The 20,505-nt window shown below is 32.6% G+C and overlaps 1 protein-coding gene across 17 annotated transcripts in view; it reads right to left on the bottom strand.

The window, feature by feature from the left end:
• HFM1 (helicase for meiosis 1) overlaps positions 1 to 20,505 on the bottom strand; it is a 139,833-nt gene that overhangs the window by 57,794 nt on the left and 61,534 nt on the right. For 15 of the 17 annotated variants that reach the window (XR_012035059.1, XR_012035057.1, XR_012035058.1 and 12 more), the window contains 16 exons: positions 19,766 to 19,898; positions 18,962 to 19,113; positions 18,313 to 18,390; positions 17,938 to 18,093; positions 15,147 to 15,347; positions 14,976 to 15,064; positions 11,427 to 11,470; positions 11,219 to 11,320; positions 10,670 to 10,815; positions 9,669 to 9,763; positions 8,921 to 9,054; positions 7,864 to 7,911; positions 4,693 to 4,773; positions 2,303 to 2,394; positions 822 to 928; positions 679 to 726 (listed from right to left, as the gene is read on the bottom strand). Coding sequence is in view for 14 of the 17 variants with exons in the window: in XM_072834454.1 (XP_072690555.1) it covers positions 679 to 726; positions 822 to 928; positions 2,303 to 2,394; positions 4,693 to 4,773; positions 7,864 to 7,911; positions 8,921 to 9,054; positions 9,669 to 9,763; positions 10,670 to 10,815; positions 11,219 to 11,320; positions 11,427 to 11,470; positions 14,976 to 15,064; positions 15,147 to 15,347; positions 17,938 to 18,093; positions 18,313 to 18,390; positions 18,962 to 19,113; positions 19,766 to 19,898 (1,706 nt within the window). In the remaining 3 variants the exon portion in view is untranslated. The remainder of the gene's footprint in view (positions 1 to 678; positions 727 to 821; positions 929 to 2,302; positions 2,395 to 4,692; positions 4,774 to 7,863; positions 7,912 to 8,920; positions 9,055 to 9,668; positions 9,764 to 10,669; positions 10,816 to 11,218; positions 11,321 to 11,426; positions 11,471 to 14,975; positions 15,065 to 15,146; positions 15,348 to 17,937; positions 18,094 to 18,312; positions 18,391 to 18,961; positions 19,114 to 19,765; positions 19,899 to 20,505) is intronic. The other 2 variants (XM_072834456.1, XM_072834455.1) reach the window with 2 other exon arrangements.

The following is a 20,505-nucleotide window of genomic DNA, read 5'->3' on the forward strand; positions in this document are numbered from 1 at the left end:
ACTAAATCAAAGAGTTTAGCACTAAGACCTAAATACTCAGAAAATAAAACACTAGGCATAGCAGAAAAGAATATCATTGTATTTGTGTTGCAAACTGTGTAAGTCACAATTTACAATGTAGTCTTAGTTTACACTTCTATTTACTATTCCTCTATATGAACTTCTCATTCTCAGTAGAACAGACATTCCACTATCACATATGCATTCACTCATGTTTTTCCTATTATTATTTGTCTCTCTCATGGTTTTACTTTTACTATTTGTCTCTCTCAGAATGCTACTCTCATTCAATATACGTTTATTATATGTGTTTCCACACTCTTCATTATCTTTATACACATGTTTATCCTTATACACATGGTTCTCATTCAAGCTAACTTGAAAGCTCCTGATCATGAAAAACCTAACTTTCTTTTCTCACTACTTTGCTTCAGCAGAACACACTCTCAAAACATATTTATTGATTTAAAAAATTCACAAATCATCTATTTTAACTGAAGTCTGAGAATTTGATATTAATTTCACATCTGTATTCTGATACCTTCCTATGTAAATGTGCTCTTTTTTGTATTAAGGAAAGCAAATTTAAAATAAAGTTTTAAAACTAAAAAAAACTTTCATAAATATGAATTACCAATGGTAGCTACTATTTTTAAGACATTTAACAATCATCTTTACCAATTTATTTTCATTTCTCTTGTTTTAATTCTTCCTTCCATTGGAAATCTATAAATAAAAACACAAGGCAACACTTTATTACTACTTATTTTAACTAAATAAAACCTTTAGAAAATTATTTAAGACTTATTTAACCTCCATACCTGATAGTTACTCTATTTGGATCTTTGTTCAAAGTATTCAATATTTTCTTTTCATTTATCCTTAACTGCACATCTACAAATTCCTTGCAGCTGGATATCATCGTGACCTGTAAATTTTCATCATTTGTTCATTTATTTATGTCCATTCTTTATTTCTTTCCTCTCATCTTCTTACACTTAAAATGTATAACAGAATTAAAAACTTGCTTTATACATTTTGCCTTTTAAAGATTCATTCATTCATTCACTAACATGTTTACAAACACTTGTTATATGCCAGACATTGTGCTAGACTCTGGGACTATGCCAATAAAATCATTAAGATTAATAAAATAAAATTTAAAATATTCAGTCCCATGCCTACCACATAATACGCCCTCAATAAATGTAACTGTCAATTCTACTACTATTATGTTATTATTTACCCCTCTGTAGTTTGCAAATCATTATCTTGATTAAGACTAATTTTGTAATGGAAAGAATGCTTTAGATATTAAATTTGTATTGTAGGGTCTAGTTCTGCTAGATGACTTAGAGCAAAGCACTCTTTGTGCTTTGGTTTCTCACATCTGTAACATGAAACTAACATCTGTTCTAATTCTCTTACATACTTACTAACTCAAAATAAGAGGAGTTAATGAAAATATTAGGGATTTTCTACTCTTGATTGCTTCTTAGTTAAGAATAATATTTACATAAAAACATAAACATTTTACTTTTCATCAGTTTTTGTGCAATTTTTGTATAATAATCTCATTATAATAATCAAATAAGATTTTTTAAATAAAAATTAATGGTTAAATTTGAGAACAAGAATAAGTATCTTGTTGCATATTCACGTCCCCTGTAAAGAGAGAAAGGATCAATACAGTTATCAGCTATCAACAAGACTATGGTTTTATTTACTGCTGTAGCTACAAAGTTGCCCCACTGGTGATATCTTAATATAACCTTGTTTTAACTTCCACTTCTCCACAATCACTGTCCTTTTCTGGTCTATCACCGATACTATCCTAGTTCTAACTATTATTGCTATTCTGATGCAAAATATTTAGGGAAGAATTGCAAGTATGTGGCACACATGTCCAACATTGTGCATCACTCACAGAAGACTTGCCTAATATATCATGCATGCCACATCATCCTAGTCTTTCTCAACAAAGTACACTTGGTAGCCACTACCAAGGTAATTGGCATTATCATGTAAGTTGAAAGGCAGTGTCATCCCTCCTTTGGATATATATATATATATATTAAATTTCTTAGCCCTAATACAGAGATAAAATTGAAATTTATTATAAAGAGTAATATTCCATACCTCAATGATCAAAAGTATATAAGATAGAGACATAGGTACTATTAGGAATGCTTTCTTGTCTGCTCATTCATTCTTAAATTGTATGATATGCAAATTAGTTGTTTCCCCAATATTTTTTATACTATATCATTACATATTTATTTTCTAGTGACAACTAATTTACCAGATCTAATAAAGTCTCTTTTCCACTGATAGTACAAAATTTCTTCACTGTCTCAAATGTAATGTAATACCAAGCCATCAATCTTCCTGCCTCTGTGGAAAAAGATGAAAAAAGAAACATTCACTCCATTAGTTGAAACAACTTGCTTTTTCATCAGTTTAACAAACATTCCTTAATGTCTATTCTGTGCCTGTAATAGCATCAGACACAAAAGACACATCAAAAAATCTAGAAGACACAGTGTCTAGAATTTATAGGTTGGCTAGGGAAATAACTATATGCAAAATAGACTACAGAACAAAATCCAGGTAATGATAATATTTACATATACCACTGGGGCGCCTGGGTGATTCAGTCAGTTAAGCATCTGACTCTTGATTTGGGCTTAGGTCATGACCTCAGAGTCATGAGATGAAGCCCCAAGTTGTGCTCTGTGCTCAGCCTGAGTCTGCTTGAGATTCTCTCTTCATCTCCCTCTGCCCCTCCCTGCCCCAAGCACACATTCTCCCTTTCTAAAATAAATAAACCTATCTTTTAAAGATATATTTATATATACAAACTTAAGTACAGAGGAAATTAAACCTAAGAGAATGATCAGTGTGGGATGGCTTAGTAGAGAAAATGGGGCTTAAGCAGGATTTAAAAATAAATAATATGCCTCAGCAGAAAGGAAATAAAGTTGTCATGACCTCAGTAAAAACCCAAGACTTATTTATCAAAACATTAAAGTTAAAGACTATCTTTGGGCTCCCTGAGTGGCTCAGTCTGTTAAGCAACCGACTCTTGATTTTGGCTCAGGTCATGATCTCAAGGTCATGAGACTGAGCCCCACATTTGGCTTGTGCTGGGCATGGAGCCTGCTTAAGATTCTCTCTCCCTCTGTGGCTACTCTAAAAAAAAATTTTTTTTTAAAAGACCATCTTTTAGACTACTTTAGTGAGGAATATGGTTTGATAATAACTATGAGTTCAGGTCAAATTGACCTGCTTCAAGTCACTGCTCTATCACTAAGTAGGTGATGATATGCAGGTTATTTTACCAGTTTCTTAATGCAATTTGGGGGTAATAGAATTCCATATGTCATGTGTTTGTTGTGAAGATTAAATGCAATAGTATATATATAGTACTTAGCACAGTGCCTAGCAATAAATAAATGTTGTCTATTTTTATTACCACAACATGATGAATAATAGACTATGAAGGCCTGAAAGAGCCTTGAAATGCTAACAAAGGAGTTTAGGTTTTGGATTTGTTTTGTAAAATAACAGAGGACCACTTAAAATTCTTGAGCAATATTCAATTCAAGTTTGAAAATAAACTATTTTGGAAATAGAACATTGAGTTGGCTGGGTAGCAGCATGGATAGAGTAGGGGTAAGTAAATATTGGAATGAAATTCATTTAAAAAGTTACTGGTTTAAATTACAAGTTGTCAAAACATTATAAAGAATTTCAAGTCTTGAGCACACACACAGGAAACAGCTGGGAAGAAAAAACTGCATACTGCTTCTCAAGCAAAGGGCTAAAACATTTATATATGTGCTATAGGTTTTGCTGAAGAAGGGAAGAATGTGACAACCCATCAGACATAGGCATCAAGGACATGGTAAAGCAGACAGAATTGAGAATTAGGAAGAGAAGTAGCCAGGCAGCTTAAAAGCCATTTTATCAATTAGGATCTTGGTGGATGTGTTTAGCCAAAATGCGGGTGATGCAGTGGTTCATAAAAGGGAGCTTCTGAGAGCAGTGTGTGAGATACAGAGAATATGGTTACCATGGGAAGTAGTATGTTAACCTTTAGGATATATTTAAAGATGCTCCTCTTATCCTAGATGTTTATAAATTAATATGTTTCTCCCTGCAAGAGAAAATGAAAGGTTTGAAAAAAAACTAGTGGGGATCCCTGGGTGGCTCAGCAGTTTAGGGCCTGCCTTCGGCCCAGGGCGTGATCCCAGAGTCCTGGGATCAAGTCCCACATCAGGCTCCCTGCATGGAGCCTGCTTCTCCCTCTGCCTGTGTCTCTGCCTCTCTCTCTGTCTTTCATGAATAAATAAATAAAATCTTAAAAAAAAGAAGCTCTATAATTTTATACATGGGACTCTTACATACTCTTACATAAATATACCATGCTAATAATGAGGATACCCTATTGACAACTGAGATTACAATTTAATTTTAGTATCATCTAAATTTTTGTAGGATATATTTTAAAATTTAGTTTTAAGGGACACTTGGGTGGCTCAGTGGTTGAGTGTCTCCTTCAGCTCAGGGTGTGATCTGCTTCTCCTTCAACCTCTGTCTCTGCCTCTCTCTCTCTGTGTCTCTCATGAATTTTTTTTTAAAAATTAGTCTTAAGAAATCGTTAAATTTATTAACTGATAAAATAATTACCAGTAGGTTTGAAATTAACATCTTCATCCATCCTTATCAAGTCCAGAGATGATAAATCATGCAGATTCTTCAAACATAATTCTGTTCAATAATAAGAAACATATTTTTTATTTTATAAGGGAGCACACAATATAGAATTTATAATCAAATATGCTCAAGTTGTGTTTCTGTATATTTGCTGTGGGAAAACTGTAGTTGCTACTTATGTGGTAAGAAAAAAAACTCATTAAATGAAAGAGCCAGCTAATAGGCTAAAAAGATTTTCTATAATAATACAAATTCTCAAAATAAGTGATGAAATAACATTTACAACTTGGAACTTTTAATTTTAAATGAGGAAATACAAATTTGTATTTAATTCTCAAATAACACAACAAGGTAGGTACAAATATTATTTCACATACAAGTTAGGAAACAAAGAAATAGGCTAGGTTACTTGCTCCAGGTCTATGTAACCACTCTGTTATATGACTTCCAATATGGCATGGTTTTCTTTTTCCTTTTTTTTTTTTTTTTAACTTTAATCAAAGATATATACACACAAAGTAAAAAGAGTCAAATATATCTACAAAGATTGTTCAAAAAACAACAGTCTTTTCCCTCCTCTGAGTTTGCCACACTCTTGGAGCAACCACTTGTGACTATTTTGGCACTTCAGCGTCTCTAATATGCTACCATTGCTACCTGGAAAGATTCTCTGAACAGGAAGTAATGAAAGTTCAACTCTCACTGACTGATGAAGACCAGAGCAATTGTAGTAGCCTGCTGACCACAATGCTTCCATTGTTCCATGCCATAAAGCCCAGAAGATTGGAGGTAGTTCAGAGCAGGGAGTGGGAATGCCACAACCTGTTCTATCTTACACAGAGCAGCCACTCACAAAAACACAGCGCTTACAAGGAAAAATTATTTGGGAAATACTTCAGTTTAAGCAACATTGCTTAGGCAGCTTGGTAGTTTTAAGTATTTGGTTAAGTAAAGCTTTGAAGTTGTTGGTAATACTAAACCACTATTAACATGCAATAAGTTAATCAGTCCAAGAAGATCATTAGCACTATTCTAAGCAAAACAAGATTCCTTTTCTACAGAACTTATATTTTATGGAAGAAAACAATCAATACAGAATTTAATAATCAATAATAAAGTTTCAGGCATTGAAAGGTACTATGAAAGAAAATAAAGCTGAAGGAACCTAGAGAATAAGAATTTTTTAAGCTCAACTGAAGCTTATATGTATTTCTGATATAAAGCTATATTAATATCTGATGTAGTAAAGATATATTTATCCCAATTTTCAAAAGAAACGTACCACCTTTAAACAGCAGGAAAACAGCAATAATAATAATATGAAAATTGTTTTACCATCCTCTCTGAAAAGGCAGATTTAATTAAGGTAGTCCAGGAAGGCTTCTCTGAGGAGTTGATATTTGATCAAAGATCTGAATGAAATGAAGGTGGAGACCAAGTAAAATATGTGAGAAGTGTTCCAGGAATAAGGAACAGAGTAGAAGGACCTGATGTAGAAACAAGCTTGGTGTATTTAAGGAACAGCAAGAGATCCAATTTAGAAACAGAATGAAAGAGGCGGAAAGTGGCAAGAGATGAAGCCAGAGAAATATGCAGGGAGGTATCAAGGAGGATTTGTGGGGTCTGGTGAAAGTTTGCATTTTATTCTAGGAGTGATGAGGGAACCATTGAAGGATCCTGAGCAAAAAAGTATAACCAAATTTAGGAATGCTAAGGATCCTTCCTAAGAGATTTAAGGCAGATCTCCAAGAATACTAAAACATTATATTCAGTTATAAATAAACTTGGCTATTCTTTATATGCAAAACTTATCTACCCTATAATAACTAAACTAAAGATGAGCCAAATATGAACTGTGGTTCTGCTAATTTAACAAAAGTTAAATAATTACAACTATCAGAATATAGCAAGACATTTCTTGGACTGTCTGATTTCTTGTATTTGATCAGTATGATCAAAATATGTTTTTAAAACTCCATTACAAAATTGGTCAATATGAGTGCCTGGGTGGCTCAGTGGGTTGAGTGTCCAACATTAGATCGGGTCATGGCCTCAGGGTCCTAGGACTGAGCCCTGCAGCAGGCTCCCTGCTTGGCAGGGAGCTTGCCTCTCCCTCTCCCCTTGCTCCTTCACTCTCCCATTCACTCTCTCTCTCAAATAAATAAAATCTTTACAAAAAACCCCACTAAAATTGGTCAATAAATAAAGGATAATACAACTATTTTATAGATCTGTTTCTCAATTGCAGTATTATGAATATATGCTATTGCTTACTATCTTGTTTCAACAATATATTTACTCTTTAATCAAGACAATTTTACTCCTTCATCCTTATCTCTCTGCATTTTAATATGCCATGTGTATATCCAAGTAGAGAATAAATTAAAATAGGCTAAATATTTTTAGATCTACACCAAGTGAGGGTCTAGATTAGAGTGTTGCTCTGTAGATGGATGTCTACTTCTTGATCCTTTCTATCCTCTTAAAGTTACTTTGCAGCCACTGTGAGGCTCTGAGGCTCAAATTCACAACCCCAAGATCAAGAGTTGCATACTCTACCAATTGAGACAGTGAAGTACCCCAAAATTGGCTAAGTATTTTTAGAGGATCTAAAATTTTTTCTTTCACTGAGAGAGAGTCTCAATACAATGAAGAGCTGACAATTTCTAATCCTAATAAATGCTCAACAATCTTTTGATATTTGAAAAGATAGGTAATGAAATATTGAGTAATTAATTGAAAAATTAAGCTGGGATTTGATGGGAATACATCATTAGCACAGATTAGGATAAGAAGCCCATAAACAAGTAGGCTTATAGTTTCAATTAAAATTAAACTAGAAAAATGAAGAGTCTATATCTATAGGGAATATTTTCAAAGACGAGGGTCATTTTTAAAGTTAAAAAAAAACAAATTAACATATTATGTAAAGGAAGATATTCCAATATAACTAATGAATTCATTAATTCAGAAAAAAATACATGTGCTAAACCTTATTTGCACGTGAAAAACAAATATTTCATATATTTTTTTGTGGAAACTTTACTTTTTTAAAAAATAATTTACCAAAGAGTATTCTTACTTTCACATTGACCTTTTTCATTAAATTTATTAAAAAATATTTTACAAGGAAATACATCTAACCTTGTAATTTTGCTTCAATTCCATCTTTGTTCAATCCAGATGCAAAACCTGTATAAATTATGAAAATTCATAAAATGCTAAAATAGAAAGGACTTAACTCAGCTTTATAGGCTCAGTTTATACACAAGTTAACTAGAAAACAGTAGTCTAACTTAGTCTTGAGCAGGGAAAAATAGTAGCTTAATGAGTTAAAACAAGGCTTAACTATCTACAGAAAATAACCACTGTTTTGAAATCCTTTCAATATCAATTGGCTATTTCTTGCTTATTTTATTGTGTGTGTGTATACATGACCATGCATACTGTATTTTTTGCCCCTGGAGATTTTAAAGTTTTAAATCTGTGTGCATTAAAATAGTACTATAACAGCACAGGTTTTAATTTGATACTCAGCAATTCCAAGTATTTTTACTTTATAATCTGTACCATATGAAAGAACCTTCTAGAAGCAACACAACCACATGTTAGCTTTACAAGCAGGCTGCAAATTCCAGCGGCAACAGCAATACTATATCCTTTGATTTAAACACAAGTTCAGAAAAAATTCAAGAATTTTTTTTACTTTAACATTTTAAAAATAATTTTAGGCATTTTTATTATTTTTATTTGAGTTAAATTTTTTCTAAAAGGTCTATTTTTAGTGGTGCTGATTTCAAACTTTATTAAAAGACTAGAAATAAAACAAAGATTCTCACATTTGTTTACTCTTGCCTCTAATGTCTTTATTTTTTTTAAGATTTATTTATTTATTTATGAAAAACCGAGAGAGAGAGAGAGAGAGGCAGAGAGAGAGAGGCAGAGACACAGGAGGAGGGAGAAGCAAGCTCCATGCCGAGAGCCCGACGCAGGACCCAATCCCGGGACTCCAGGATCACGCCCTGGGCCAAAGGTAGGCCTAAACCGCTGAGCCACCCAAGGATCCCCTCTAATGTATTTCTGATTGTTATTCTTTATTTGTTACCTTTTGGTGTCTGTAACCTATTCTGTGACTTAGTGTATAAATATAGACTCAACTGGCTTGAAAAATTTACTATTTTTTCAAATCAAAGTAACAAACCATAATGAGATGGATTTTTCAAGGCTCTGATATAAAGCAAAGTTGATCGTATCCATTCCAAAGCAATATTCACATCTGTGATGGTATGTAACACTATCTCTGCATTTAAATGTTCGATAAGATGTCTGTGTAAACTAATTAAAAAAAAACTTTGCATTAGTAATATATATTTCAATGACATAATCTTACCTTTTTAAACTGCAATACTTTGAATAATTCAATAATAATTGAATATACTCAGTGCTACATTAATAATTCATGAAAAATAACTTGATCTTCAAAAAAATAAGACAAAACCTTAAAAGATAACTTCAACTATTAAAAATTATAGATTTTTTCCTATCCTATGGCTTCAAAAGACATTACTTAAAAAGAGTAGGGAGTGAATATTCTCTCAGAGTATTACAATCATATACTTTGCTAAAAGGTCCCAGGTAACTTACTATTATTAAACAAATTTTAAAGATGTGAAGAGATGTGAAAATTAAACTCTCCCTCTTATTACTAATTTGGCCTTTTTTTTTTTTTTAACAAGGATACATGCTATCACAGGTTAGGAAACTACTGAATAAAAATATTATGCTTTTTTTTTTAACTATTGAGTTTCTTAAAAGGACACAAACTTTCTACTTATTGAAAAGTTTCAAGACAATGGCCTTTAAAATCTCCTAATCAAATTTCCTTTTAATATGTGAAAAGGAAAAATACAGGCTATAGTAACATCGTCTTAGAATATTTTCTGTATTACCTGCTTTCTACAGTGTCACTACAAGCTAACATCTGAATATACTTCTCTTTTGTACTTAACCGAGTCATAATAACTGCAGTAGCTGTAGTATCAAACTGGAAAAAAATACACACACACACACACACATAAACACAGAAAGAGAAATGTAGTAAAAAAGACTACATATTGGTTCCAGTCCTCTTCAATAACTCATGAATTTTATTTTATATTAAATAGTCCTTGTCCTAAACAAGTCAAAAATATCTTAAAAATGCTTCTGAATATGAATGTTTACTAAAAACTTAATTAATTATACTTACAAGAGTACAGATATAAAAATATTATTTGGTTCAATGTAACATAATTTTGGCAATGGTAAATCAAAACAAATTTAGGTAACTGAATACAAGTTATAAGATTTGGTATAGTTTATATATAACCTAATCTTATAAAAATCATGATTTAGATAACATAATATTTTGACATTCTTTGAAAAGATATTCTTCCTAAATGCTCCTATGTCTATACAAATGACTTCTCTATCTAAATATTTGCTAGAGTAGGACATGTTTTGTAATGTATATGGGCTAATATTTAGGGGTCAATACCTGGGGACCACTATTGGCATTTTGTGCTAAGACTTGGGGATGCTACACATTCTGCAATGTATGTCAGCCCTACACAATGAAATACTGTCCCATCTAAAATGTACATAGCATCCCCATTCAAAACAAAAAACAGAACAAAAATCAAAATAATTTCAAAACCAAAAAAACCCTTTTGACAGCATATACACATTCATCACCCTAACCATCAGCCAAGGGAAACTAAGAGTATAGGCAGTATGTCTCCTTTGGTGAGACTTGTTTTACTTTTTCTCCACTAAAATAGATTTGCACTTATTTTTAAACCTAATCTGAGTATGAAATGTTAATCTCCTACTTAACAAAAAGTACACAAAAAAGTTTTTGCTTTTTAGCTTATTTTAAAACAAGTTACAAAAATAAAATATTGTCACTTACTTGAGGTCGACCAGCTCTACCAATCATCTGTAGAATATCTGTTTCACTATATTCTTCAAACATTCCTCCAGCATAATGCATTGTAGATTTTATAACTACTAGGTGAGCAGGCAAATTTACTCCCATAGCTAAAGTACTGGTAGTAACTGCATCAGATTAAGAAATAATTACTTTGAAGCCATATAACTTTATTGCTTCAGGTAGACATATTTTTATAAAATACATATTCTTATAATAAAAACTCATACATAGGAAATTTAAGAAAAAAGAGGAAAAGAACATTACAATGTAAAATAATAACACATCTTAAAACCAAAAAACTATTAAATTCTTACTTTTCAGGTAGCATTGTATTCAGCAGCATAATAAAGAATTAAAACTGCTGAAGAGTTTACTGTAGCATGTATATGCATGGGTAATTATGTAATTTTAGATTCTTGAAAGAAAAGCAGAAATAAGTCAGAATACTTGCTTTTTCTTTTTTCCTCTTAACAAGTAAATAGTTTTCCAAAATATCTTATAATAGCCACAAAAATAGGTTTTACTTACAAAGAACTGGTAGATCTCCAACAGTGAAAGCTCCTTCAACTACTTTTCTATCTGACAGCTCCATACCAGCATGATGATAAGCAACACCATGTATTAAGATATCTATAATACAAATACATTATCTGTTATATGCTGTTAATGTTTCATCTGTAATTGACTCCTTTTATGCATAGTTGAAAACGCTATTCAAAATAAACTCTAAACCTACCTCTCAGTTTTGAATCTCTTATGGAATATGCATACTTCTGTAACCTGTTTTAAAAATACCATAACATTATTAAGAGTTATTCCCATTAACATAAAAACTCTTAGTTTATTAATTATTTCGAAACGACAGATATTAAAATTTTTTCACAATATCATTGTTTGAAAATCACCTTTAAGAAGTAGCAAATATCTAACTTTATACTCAGAAGTCCCTAAATTTACAACTCAGCAAAACAAAACAAGAAATAATTTTAAAATGGTCAAAGGGGGGGATCTCTGGGTAGCTCAGCAGTTTAGCCCATGCCTTCGGCCCAGGGTGTGATCCTGGAGTCCTGGGATCGAGTCCTGCATCGGTCTCCCAGCATGGAGCCTGCTTCTCCCTCTGCCTATGTCTCTGCCTCTCTCTCTCTCTCATAAATAAATAAATAAATAAATAAATAAATAAATAAATAAATAAATAAAAAATCTTTTTAAAAAATGGGCAAAGGACCTGACTAAACATTTTTCTAGAACAGACAGACAAATGGCCAACTATACACGATGGGTGCCCACATCACTAATCATCAGGCAATAAAGTCAAATCAAAACTACAATGAGCTATCATCTCCTACCTGTTAGGAGGGCTAGTACCAAAAACAGGAGATACAATTGCTAGCAAGGATATAGAGAAAAGAGCCTTTGTGCACTGTTGGTGGGAAGAGTAAACTAGTATGGCCACTATAGAAAACAGTATGAAGATTCTTCAAAAAATTAAAAATAGAACTACCACATCATGCAGCAATTCTACTTCTGGATTATTCCAAAGGAAACAAAATCAGTATCTCAAAGAGATATCTGTCTCCTAAGTTGATTGCAACATTATTCGGACTAGACAACATATAGAAACAACTTAAGTCTCTGAGACAGATGAATGGATAAAGAACACCTGATACATACACACACATGGGAATATTCAATCTTAAGAAAGAAGGAAATTCTGCCTTATTCGACAACATGGATGAAGCTAGTGAACATTGTGCTAAGTGATATTAGCTAAAAAAAGAAAGGTATGTATGGTATCACTTATATGTGGAATTAAAAAAAAAAAAAAACTGAACCAGAAACAGTAGAAAAGTGGTTACCAGGAGCTGAAGTTGAGGGAATTAGGAAAAGTTTGGCAAAAGGGTACCCCCCCCCCAAAAAAAAGGTCCCTAATTTATCAGCTGTGACACTGAAGTTCAACTTTATTTTTTATTTATTTTTTTAAAGATTTATCCATTTATTTGAGAGTGAGAGACAGCACATGAGGGAGGGGAGGGGACAGAGGGAAGGGGAGAATCTTAAGCAGACTGCACTGAGCACTGAGCCTGACATGGAGCTTGATCTCACAACCCTGAGGTAACTACCTGAGCTGAAACCAAGAGTCAGACGCTTAACTGACTGCACCACTCAGGTGCCCCTGAAGCTCATTTTTAAATCAGGAATTTGGAAAACTCATATTCCACCAGAAAAAAGCAAATGGTGATTATATTCATGGGTCAGAATATATCTACTCCCAAATTTGCCTGAAAAATATTTGTAAGGGATAACAATTTTTAAACCCCTATAATATCACAAGTAAATAAACCAGAAAAGACTTGTAGGGAATAACAATTTTTAAACCCCTATAATATCACTAGTAAATAAACCAGAAAAGACAAAATTAGAAATAGTTGTTTATTGTATTCCAAGATATGAAAGAAAGAAAACCATGTTAAATCAAGAGATGAGGAAGTTAAGAGAGTTTCTTGACAATTTGAAAAGGAATTTGGGGGTACTTTAGAAGATTTTGGAGGTTAGTAGGCTTAGTTTTTAATTATGTCTAAGAACCACCAAATCTGTGTTTTTCCATTTCCTTATTGCAGATATGACACTAACAGGCATTATTTTAAATATAAGATTCACAATTTTTTTAAAGATTTTATTTACTTATTCATGAGAGACACAGAGAGAGAGGTAGAGACACAGGCAGAGGGAGAAGCAGGCCCCACGCAGGGAGCCGGATGTGGGACTCAATCCCGGGACTCCAGGATCACACCCTGGGCCGAAGGCAGGCACTAAACCTCTGAGCCACCCAGGGATCGCTAACATTCACAATTTTTTTAAGGATTCATGATGTAATGAAGAGAAGTCAAGAGGAAAAGACATATTGGTATTAGATACAAACTCTGTGCTACACACTGTTAGGTGTCTTAGAAATGTTGCTTTATTTAATTCTCACAATAATATGGTGATACAGATAGTTGATTCCCATACTATTCCCACCCTGATTAAGAAATTGAAACTGAGAGAAGTAATGTGCCCAAAGGTACACGGCTAGTAAAATTGCAGCACTACAACCCAAATCATGGTCTTTAACTTAATGTTATTTCATTTTTTTAATTAATTGATTTATTTGAGAGAGAGAGAGGGCTGGGGGTGCAGGTGGGGGCAAAGGGACAGGAGAAGAGAATCCTAAGTAGACTCAGAGGCTGATGGGGGCTCCATCCCACCAACCAGAGATCACAGCCTGAGTGAAAACCAACAGCTGGTTGCTCAACCAACTGCACCACTCAGGTGCCTCTCATGCTGTTTCTAATATCAGCATTTCACTTCTAGAAAAACAGGAATAAAAAAGGGGGATAAAGAAAAAAAAAGGAGAGACAAAGAGTGAAGAAAGAGTTGAAAGACCAGAAATTTTCCTTGAGTAGGTAAAAATGGGAAATGAGAAAAGGAGAAGTATGATAAATCTGTAGAAGAAAATTATTATCTAGGGGCAGCCCAGGTGGCTCAGCGGTTTAGTGCTGCCTTCAGCCCAGGGCCTGATCTGGAGACCCAGGATCGAGTCCCACGTCGGGCTCTCTGCATGGAGCCTGCTTCTCCCTCTGCCTGTGTCTCTGCCTCTCTCTCTCTGTGTGTCTCTCATAAATAAATAAAATGTTTAAAAAAACAAAGAAAGAAAATTATTATCTAAAACAAAATTAGCTAATTTGGGTGCAGCAGACAACAGGAGAAAAGAAAGAGGATGAAATGGAAATTAGTTTTAAGGGTACATACAGGTTAGCTATTTCAGTTCCTTACTCTGGAAGGTTCAGGTTCAAAATACTAATTATTTAAGTATTTATCTTGGGAGGTATATAGTCATTCTATATGAAGGATGCAACCATTACACAAAGAATTCTATAAGTTTTTAAAAATTTCCTTCAGTGTTAGTGTTCGAGCAAGAAAACAAGCCTTACTTCTTGACAACCACATCTGTTTCTGACTAAAAGTCACATGGCCCAACTTGATGAACTAGTTTATTCACCCAAGTAGAAGATTCCACATTACTCGTTGCTACTTACAGTCTCTTTATACTTACACTTTTTAATTCCAGTTTACATTTATACTATTATTAGTTTTATAACGACCTGGTCAATTGGTTTTTGAAATCCCATCTTTGCTTACAGAGGAATAACTTGAAAAGGTGAAGGAATGAACCCAGTTTTCTCATCTCATCTAGATAATCCCTAAAAGTCTTCTTAACTCCAATAACAAAAAAGAGAAAATATACCTCTGTTTCTGTTCCACAGCCATAATAAATTTGGCATCTTTCACTAGAACAGAAGCAGCCTGTTGCACACCTTTCCTTGTTGCACAAAACTAAAAATAAATGAATAATTCTTGGATTAGTCATATTAAAAACTGAGCATTATGCTAAAAATAAGCAACAAACAATCCTTACCACAAGTGTGGGTTTCTGATCAGAGTATGTTCGTATAACACCAGCAATTTTGTAGTTGAGGGTTAAATCAAACTTAAATTCAGTTTGGTTACTTCCGCAGGGGAATCCAAGGACCACTTTCTGAAGTTTCACTGGCCTATGTTTCTCATCCATTTTCAAACATACTGCAGGTCTTTCACCATCTGAAAGCCATTCTGCAATCTTTAAATAACAGAAACATACATTAAAAGTTTTTTCTAGACAAGTTTTATGATTAAAAATAACTCAATAGTAGACTACTTAAAGTCAAGGTATAAAAACAATCAAGTAGTCTTTTTCAGTGTTACATATTCCAGCGACACTATTCTATTGATATATTGGTAAATATTATCAGTAGCAGTATTTTAGGTTATACCCACTTTTCAACATGGTAAACTCCCAATTATTTTGTTTTATTTTCCTAAGAGCCCAAAATAAAATTAAGATTGATTTTGCAGAAAAACTGAATTTGTCATTATCATTATAACCTTCCTATTTTTCATAACTATGACTTAAATATGCATGACACATCTTTTGAATTGTGCTAAATAATAGCCAAACAGTAACAAAGTTATGGTTGGCTTAGACTGGCAAGGGTTGACAAAATTTTTAAACAAAGGGCAAATAAATCTTGAGAGATGGGAGTGTCAAAAGCATAATTCAGACTCAGTGCTGGAGCCACTTGTTAATTTCTGAAGCTATGACGAGCAATTCTTATCATCTTATAACCTGGTTAGTAATCAGGCTTCATGCCCTGCTCTGCAACTGACCATTGCTTTGACAGGAAGATGGATTAATGAGTTTATAGTTGCAGGGGATGGAAATATTAAAATATTTTCAAGGCTATCATGTATGCAAATAAGATCACACAAGAATTTAATCTGAAAGGAGCAAAAGGCTAAGAGTGAAAACCTTCATTTAGGATTTGTATAAAGAGACAGGAAAGTAGCATTCACAGATGTAGTTATTATCAAAAATGGGAAAAGAATTTCAAGAATTACAGAATATTGATATTTAATGACTGCTTACAAATCAATAAGAAAAGTTTATTATCCCAATGTGAAAAAAAGGGTAAAGAACGTGACCTGGCAAGGTGCAAAAATGTTGATTAATATATTAAAAATACTCCCCTCAGTAAAAATCAAAGCAGTACAAATTTTAAAATAAAGTGTATTTTAAACAAGAAATTTGACAACTATTTGTTTCAAAAAATTTTACTTATTTATGAGAGGGAGAGAGAGAGAGAAGGAGTGGGGAGAGGAGCAGAGGGAGAAGCAGACTCCCCACTGAGCAGGGAGCATGATGCAGGGCTGGATTCCAGGACCCCAGGATCATGACCCGAGCCAAAGGCAGATGCTTACCTGACTGAGCCAGCTGAGGCACCCCAACAACTATTTAAATGTAATAATAACAATAATTTGTTATAAACCCAGTGTTAGAATACAGAGAAATGGCTGAGGATGGAAGTATAAATGACTATACCATTTATTAAAACCACTGTGTCCTTAGAGTTTTACATATCCTTTGACTCAGTTATTTCACTCTAGAAGTTCATCCTAGAGAAATAATCATGATTTTTTTTTAATTTTTATTTATTTATTTTAGAGAGAAAGAGGGCATGAGAGCAGGGTGAGAGGTAGAAAGAGAAGCAGACTCCCCGCTGAGCAGGGAGCCCAATGCAGGGGTCAATCCCGAGACTCTGGGATCATGACCTGAGCCCAAAGCAGACGCTTAACCGACTGAATCACCCAGATGCCCCTATCATGATGTTTTCAAAGATATTATTAACTTTAGCATCATTTACAATAGCAAAAATGGAAACAATCTTTCATCATTAAAGCATTAGATAGATAAATCATAATAAACCCACAAAAGTTGTACTAAAGAAGAGTATCTAAGGACATGGAAATGTCTGTAGGTGACATGCAAGTCATAAAGAGCATGCATAATATGATTTCACCAATACGTCTGGAAAGATAAACACTAGGTTTCTGTTGATCATATATACTCAAAATACTTATAGTTTTTTGAGTATAGAGATCAAGTATAGTCTTGAATATGAACAAAACAAGCTGTCAACTTAAGAACTATAAATGAATGATTACTTTTGCCAAATTAAAGATAAAGGCATAATTTTCCATTGGATTAGACAATATGGGAACTATTTGTCAAATTTCTAAGTAGTAGGAGAAAAACGTCATACCAGGCTGAGAAGTAAATAGGAGTGAGAAACAATGAAACTGTATTATTTTTTAAGAAGTTTACCCAAATAATGAAGAAAAAAATTAAGACACATATTTATTATAGCAAGTATAATACTGAATACAACTATTTTCACTTTTGTACCTATCATTAGTGCTTACCATAACACGTCACATAGAATATGGAAAGGTGAGTGGTAATCACTTAAGCAATTATTTTCATTTTCCACCATACTTTGATATACAGCTAGAGTCAGATGATTAAAACAACCATAACAAATTATTAGTCACGTTATTATGAGGTATCTGAAACCCATAAAAGCCAAGACTTTTAGATACTAGTAAACAACACACTTGTACCAAAAACGTTTCATTAAACCAAATCAACCAAATATTAAGACCTAATACTGCCACACCTATGAGATCTAACCAGAACTTTCTACAACATACTTTCCTATTAAATTGGTTATAGGATTTACAGGAAAAAAAAAATCCTCACTTTCCTCTAGGATTAAATGACAAAATATTTCACCAGTCATAAAAAAATCTGGTAGACTAAAATTCTAACTTACATCCTCAGCATTTGGAATCGTTGCAGACACAGCTACAAATCTCATTGGAATAACTGTACTATTTTCTGAAGGAGGAGATAAAGACTGTACAGTTTTCATTCTGCTGACTACAACTTCAAGAGTTGGTCCCCGATTTTCATCTTTTACAACATGTACCTAAGAAAGAAATCAAGAAAAAATGATTGGCTATAAAAATTAAAAACTATTTAATCAATTAAAATCCATAATAATATTAACATTATTCTTTAAGAAAATAAGCCTTTCCACTTGAAGGGATAAAACAAAGACACAGTTTGGTTGAAAAGGTCATTTCTTTCTATCTATTCTAATCACTATTTTACGTTTATCTCTGGAAATAAGTAATGTGTTCACTACCTCATCAATGAGAAAGAGTCTAACCAGCTGGACCAAAGAGTTGTCTCTCCATTTCCTAGTCATGCTATCCCATTTTTCCTAAAGAAAAAAATACAACTGGTTTAACATGGTAGGAAATTATAATAAATATTAAGATATCAATAAAAATTTTAACATGATATAAACAATAGGCAATATTTTAATTCATGTCTTAAAAGTATCCTGAAAAAGATTTAAAGATTAAAAACATTTTAAAGGATTCTGATAGTCTTACAAGTGCTTCAAAAACAAAACCCCTATTTATTTTTAAGTTTAACCAAAAATATACAAAATTATAGTCTAATTACCTTTTTTAAGTCCTACGAAGGTCCTCCCTCTGTAATACATTAAAACTTGGATAAAAGAGTACAAGCAAAAAGTATGATTACAAATTATCCTCAATAACAAATTGCCTGTTCATGTCTTTTGCCTGTTTCCCATTTGGTAATTTGTCTTTTATTTACTGATTAGTAAATACTTTATATAACCTGAACACTAGATTTTTCATGTTTGTTTTTTACATCACAAATACATTCTTCTACTTTGTATTTTCTTTTAACTTTTATTCTTCGTGAAGAGAAAGATATTTTCTAATGAACGAAGGAAATAATAGAGTATAAATAACACCTACGGGAGTTGTCATAATAATATGGGCATGTTGGATCTCAAATAGGTCATCCATTACTGTATCTCCAGTGAGTTCTTTACAATTCAATCCTATTGGTCCAAATTTTTCTTTCCAATCATCGAAACGCTGACTACACAGGGCTTTTATTGGTGCCACTATAGCAATAGAAGATATTTATTTTGAATGTCAGTACAACTTTAAAATTACTTTCACAAACACTGGTTAATAAAATTAGGGTAAAACTATACATCTAGGAACTGCCTAATATTTATAAATTGAAAGAGTTAATATACGCATATTACTTAGAGATACAAATATAATCACCAGACTGAACTAAAAATAGAAAAAGAAGTAACTGTTCAGGGTATTATAACTAAAAGCACAGAGATGTAAAGCAGATTACTGGTCTTCATTATAAGCCTTTTCGTGATAATATATCTTTCAACCATGTATATATAAACTACTTTGATGAAAAATTTAAAATATATATATACCTAAGAAAAGAGAGGAGAGGTTCCCATGAAAATTTTTTAGAATTACAAAATGTTTGAATTTATTTTTCTTGTTGTCCTTTAAAAAATAAACATGTAAAAGTCAAATTCTCAATTCAAATACTAGTTTTTATTTACAACTCAGGGAAAATGTGTTTTGAATTTAATATAACAGACAAAAGCAAATGTGATCTTCATTAAAAAATGTATGGAGAACCAAATATTAATTCCTATGGCTCGAATTCGAATTTCTTACTTTGTCTCAATGTTTTTGCATTACTGTAATTAATTACTCTTACAATATATAAATACTTACTATAAACAATTTTTATGTTTGACCATGGCAATGGTACTTCCATTAACAATCTTGTTATAGCTAGTTCAAACACCACAGTTTTCCCAGAACCAGTTGGAGCACAAATCACAAAATTCCTATCTGTGTAAAGAAGCTAAAAAATAAAAAAAAAAACTTTTTAAATAAAATTTAATCAATCATGGAATATATAGCATTTTTCATTCACACTCTCAATATTCTCATAGAAAATATGTAAGAAAGACTCCGGAAGAAGAATTCACAAAATTCCTATCTGTGTAAAGAAGCTAAAAAATTAAAAAAAAAAAAACTTTTTAAATAAAATTTAATCAATCATGGAATATATAGCATTTTTTATTCACACTCTCAATTTTCTCATAGAAAATATGTAAGAAAGACTCCGGAAGAAGAATTCAAATTATTTTTACCTTTAAACTTATTAAAATTCTAACCTTGCTTGGATCCACAACCCTCAAAAAAAAAAAATACTAATAATAATTTACCATTTTGCTTTACTTGTGAAAGTAAATTGTTAGGCTAGAAGAAAATAATTTATTTAGCTTTGAAAGAAATTTTATAAATCTAATAAATATAAACAAGCCCACCTATGAAAGACGCATGATTTCATTTAGCAAACATTTTTTGAGTTCATACAATGTACCAGTCACTGCACGTGGCATTGGAAACAGAAAGATGAATGTGATCTAGTCCTTACCCTTAGAGAACACACAATCAAATTAGAA

Source organism: Canis lupus, chromosome 8 (assembly GCF_048164855.1).
Source record: "Canis lupus baileyi chromosome 8, mCanLup2.hap1, whole genome shotgun sequence".
Taxonomy (NCBI): domain Eukaryota; kingdom Metazoa; phylum Chordata; class Mammalia; order Carnivora; family Canidae; genus Canis; species Canis lupus.